The sequence below is a fragment of the Oxyura jamaicensis genome, chromosome 1 (assembly GCF_011077185.1).
Source record: "Oxyura jamaicensis isolate SHBP4307 breed ruddy duck chromosome 1, BPBGC_Ojam_1.0, whole genome shotgun sequence".
In the NCBI taxonomy this organism is placed as follows: Eukaryota; Metazoa; Chordata; class Aves; order Anseriformes; family Anatidae; genus Oxyura; species Oxyura jamaicensis.
In genome coordinates, this window is record NC_048893.1 from 133,432,950 (window position 1) to 133,437,735 (window position 4,786).

General features: G+C 36.8%; 1 protein-coding gene across 1 annotated transcript in view; it reads left to right on the plus strand.

The window, feature by feature from the left end:
- Window positions 1–444: 444 nt before the first annotated feature.
- Window positions 445–4,786, plus strand: part of LOC118176545 (interleukin-5 receptor subunit alpha-like) — a 24,975-nt gene continuing 20,633 nt past the window's right edge. Inside the window, exons 1-4 of the mRNA XM_035343563.1 lie at window positions 445–518; window positions 3,626–3,825; window positions 4,212–4,366; window positions 4,477–4,624. Coding sequence (XP_035199454.1) covers window positions 3,723–3,825; window positions 4,212–4,366; window positions 4,477–4,624 — 406 coding nt within the window. The 5' untranslated portion in view covers window positions 445–518; window positions 3,626–3,722. The remainder of the gene's footprint in view (window positions 519–3,625; window positions 3,826–4,211; window positions 4,367–4,476; window positions 4,625–4,786) is intronic.

A 4,786-nucleotide genomic window follows, 5' to 3' on the forward strand; every position in this document is an offset into this window, starting at 1 on the left:
TTTAGCTTTAACACATTAATTAATTTTAATTTAGTGTGCAGTGAAAGATTGATATTAGCCACCACAAAAACAGAACAGCAGCAAGGAGGTTATGATCTTTTGGGAATGTTAATCACGTAGTCACCACTTGCCCTACACAATTTAATTTCTTCTGACTTTTTCTTAAAACACCAAAGATCACTGCAATATGTAAAATGTTTGGAAATATTTCTCCTTCAAATGAACAGAGAAAAAATAGCAAAATCTCTGACCACCAGGGTTAGTCATAAAGAGGTGCGCCTTTTCAAGTTATTTTGAAGAATTTGGCTAAGGTTCCATATATTAAGAGGTGTGTTTTGGTCCCACAGGAGGAAGCAACAGTGGCAAAGGGCTTTTCTGAGGTGGCATATTGAGAAAAAGGGAAGTTTCTTGAATCAGTTTCTCACTATAGTCTTAAATCAAGACATTCTCCAGTGCTGGCCTTGTTGTTGTCTCAGCCCAAATGATGCTGCATGCATTTAACATGCATTAAAAAGGAGGTAAGTTTTTTTTTAAAATAGTAGTGCTATTTTAACTCTCTACCCAGACATTTAAAATGTAATTGATATATGTTGTTTATGTCATTATTCCTTAGTGCATCAACATTGTGTACTATCACATATAAAGACTGAAAAATATGAATTCTCAACCTTAAATTAAGTGTTTTAGATATGTCTTAATAAGACAAATGGTCCTCGTGATGCCCCTTATCTAAGATTGCTTCGTAAATTGGATTTGAGCTTAACAATGCAATAGCTTATTGCTTAATGATTGAATGTATGCTGTAAATTATGCACAATATACTTTTTTTCAAGAGCAATTGAACACTTTTGGAACTATATTACTATTTTCTCAAAATATAAAAAAAGTGACGTTTCTTCTTCTTATTATTATTACTTTTGTATTTAAGAGTAGTCAGATAATCAGGCCCACAAAGGTTTCAGAAACGCATGGCCAGTGCACATGTCTACATTTCAAGAAATTCTTTGGTCTCTTGAATTCTTAAAATTAAGCAGTTAATTTTCCCTACACTAAAAGTAACTGCTCTAAGTTTTGCTCAGATTGGTTTCACTGCTTTCATTTTCTGGCCCTGACTGTCTATTTCCCAAATTTGCCAGGTGGGTTTTGCACAATCTCTATGGTCTCTGCAGCTGTTCTGATATATGGTGGGCAGCTTCCCATTTGTTACCACCCCTTTACATTACTCCATCCACACACAGCTGCAGAGCAAAAGCATTGCTGGGCAGCAACCAGCAGGCACAATGGCTATAGTTGAAGTTCAATGATGAAAACAGGGGGACAAAAAAAACAAAACAAAAGCCAGCAAACAAACAAACAAAAGACATATAAGCACAGTGACGTTCTTTAATTATTAAGGATACTGTCATAATAAAAGTGATTTTTTTTTTTTTTGGCAGATTACTCTTTAGAAAATCTACCTTTTTTGTGATTATTTTTTAGATTATTTATATAATTTAGGTATTTTATATCCCATTAAAATCTGTCTGTAAGAACATTTGACTAGAATTTATTTTTCAGGGGACTAAAGAGTTCTTTAAAAAATAATGTCAGGCAATTAATTTTATTTGCACGTCATGGACTAAATTTTGGCACCCTACGCTAACAGAAAGACCTTTGTAACTAAAACAACACTCCAAGCACAGAGTCCTGTCTGCTTACGTCTAAGAAAAAAATGTTCTGCTACTCTGCTCATCTATGGTGGCATAAATGAAAATATGCATTCTTTGACAAGTAGTGTATCAAAAAGCCTTTTACATATGGATGGCTTTTTGTTTCCTTGTGATCACCTTGAGTGTTCTTATTTTACAGTGTTTTCCCTTTGCTGTATTCCGGGGACTAATGCATTGTGTATAAAAATAAGAGATGTCCTGGGGGTCAGTCCAGTGGTGCAGCTCCTATTCTGTCTGCAGCAATGACAATAGGAGGTACCACTGGGATATATTACACAACAATGTCCACCTCTTGCAACCCAGCATCTACAGTTGCTGTATCAAGGTGCAGGAGTTCATTATGCACTGAGTAGAGATTGCCTTCAGTGTTGTACAAAAGGTGCTCCTAGTACTCCTACAAACAAACTGCCTGTGGGAAACAGCAGTGCTCTCTCCCAAAATATCTTTTTTGACTGAAACTTCCCCCCCCCCCCAGGTTTATTCAGACTAATTTTTTTTTTTTTTTTTTTTTTTCCTCTGGCCCTGTGTTTTCTCTCTCCATTTGAATGTAGTTGGTTATATTGCCACACAGATGATCAGATGATTTCTATTTTAGTTTCTAACACCAGAAGTATTTGTTATTTTAAGACTTATTTTGTTCCCTTTCCTATTTTAAGTCCCTCCTCACATATGTTTCCCACAACTGTCATGTTACTGACAGATACAAAATATTTCATTTTTAACTTTAGTGTTTTCCACCCCTCATTTTTCCCTTTGTACTGATTTAAGTACACATGTTCCTAAGACTACTTTTGGTGGCTTCACCATGGGAATAGATGAGATCTTTATAACCACTACATGTTGGGTTATAAACCCATGAAACCTTGTTTTCATTTTACATTTTCCCTGACTTTTACTCTTGCTACAAACAATACCATTACAAGGGTATAATTAAAGAGCAGTGAGGGCAAACATAGCTTACCCTTTCCCTCTCTGGGCAATCAGAACTGTCTTATTTCCCAGAAACACCAAGCAGAGAAATATACTTTTTTATTTGCTGTGCACATGGTCGAATGCCCTGACTTGGCACATATACTGCAGCTGTTGCTGCTGCCATAGCTGAGCCAAATACCAGATAGAACTAGGTGGGGGAATCTCTAACTTAAAGCATTTTGTCATGATTTTTCATAGCACTTCATGTGGATTTAGTACTGAAAATATTCAAAGCCATGGTAATTGAGTTAGTTGTTGAGTGAAAAGCCCAGAACACAGAGGCTCATTAATTCTGTGTAGAACTGTTTGAGAAGTCATCTTACATCAAGAGAACTGCCTTTGAATGAACAGTCAACCATCAGAGAAGCATCAATGGGTATGTCTTTCTAAAAAGAACTTTGACCAGTGTGTAATCTGTTTGCTCATCCTGTCCCAAAGTTTGGGAATGTGGCATATTCTTGCTGATACTCACTTTTGAAAACGGCAGGATTCATTTCTCTTCTCCTCAAATAGTTACCGTTCATTTTATCCTAAAGTAGATACCTAAAACAGATAATGTGAATCACAACCTAGAAGTGACAGTTGCTCTACTGCCACTAGAGGCTAGAGGACTCCCACAGATACAGCTGATGTTTCTGTATCTATCTAAGGTTATCTCAAATGATTCCCACCCAAGCTGTCTGCTGCCAGGCACTATCAGTAGTGTCATTTCTGTGATCTTGCCATGCAAACTAAGCAGCATCCCAATTCAAAACCAGCTCAGTATGGCACATGCGTCATCCTTGGCCCTGGCACACAGTTAAAGACTAGGTTTAAATACAAACATCCTGATAATAGAAGACACGGATCAACAAGACCCCTTGACAATGAGTTATTTCATACTTACTTTCTATATTTTGGACATCATTTAAGTGGTTAAGTTACTGTTTCATATTATTTTACAGATGCAAAATGAATACATCATGTTCTAAGAGCTTTTCCAGCCAAACTTACAACTAAAGAGTCTCAGTTTCTGCAGACCTGTGGCCCAAAGCATTTGCTATGGCACATGTTACATTTGTTCCTGTTGTGCTGGTACTAACTTTATTACAGCATAAAACACTGTTTTCCACTAGCCTGGCAAGTGGACAACCAGACATAGTGGGTAAGTAAAATATTAAGTAACAGTTCATCTTATGTTAGCCATCCTAGATGTCAGATTAGAACTTCTTGTCAAGGTTCCCATGCCAGATGTCTGATCAGAACTTCTTTTCAAGGCTCTTTCTACAGCCATTGGATAGACACGGAGACCAAACCTATAGGAAAATTGTCTAGCATAGTTAAAATTGAATCACCTGACATTTTGGGAGCTATAGATAAGTAAACATAAATATCACTATTAAAGTCCTATTACTGAATATGACAACCTGCTCCATATGAGAACAGAGCTCTCGGGGATCTGATGAATGTGCAAGCCTTACTGGGAGCAAAATCCTTTGTCTATGCAGTTGCGGGCAGGTCTTCCACTGTGTAATGTTATTATAATTGCAGATGAGCTTGGGCTACATAATGATCTGCAGATTACCAAGTATGATTCCAGAGTTATTCTGTCCTGGAACAATAACCTGACAGAAGAAGAGACAAAGAAGTACATTGTGAAGTATATTTTGAGTTACACATTCTTCAATACTTCTTATGAAAGGAAAGTAAGTTGTTCAACAGTTACACATAGTTTAAAGTGAAATCACACATTTGGTAAGTAAATTTGCATCATTTTCCTTTCAGTACTTAGTGCTGTTTATCTTCCTCCTCTTAGGAAAGATTACAAGAAAATAAAAAGATAATACGTCTTGAGTTACATTCTGGTTTTAACGCTAAAGTTAAAACACAGCTTTTTGCAAAAGAAACTGAAGAGCTAATTAAGGAGAGTGGCTGGACAGAATATACTTACAAGGCTCCTCCAGGTCTGTTATTTCCTGCATGTTAAGACATACAAGCACTCATTATAATATTCTGTCTTGGAGACATATTGCTTCTAAAAGCTCATTTATGGCCCCCCCCCGGGGGGGGTGTTTTTTTTTTTTTTTGATATGGATATAACAAAAGACTCATAACATCGGGGGGGG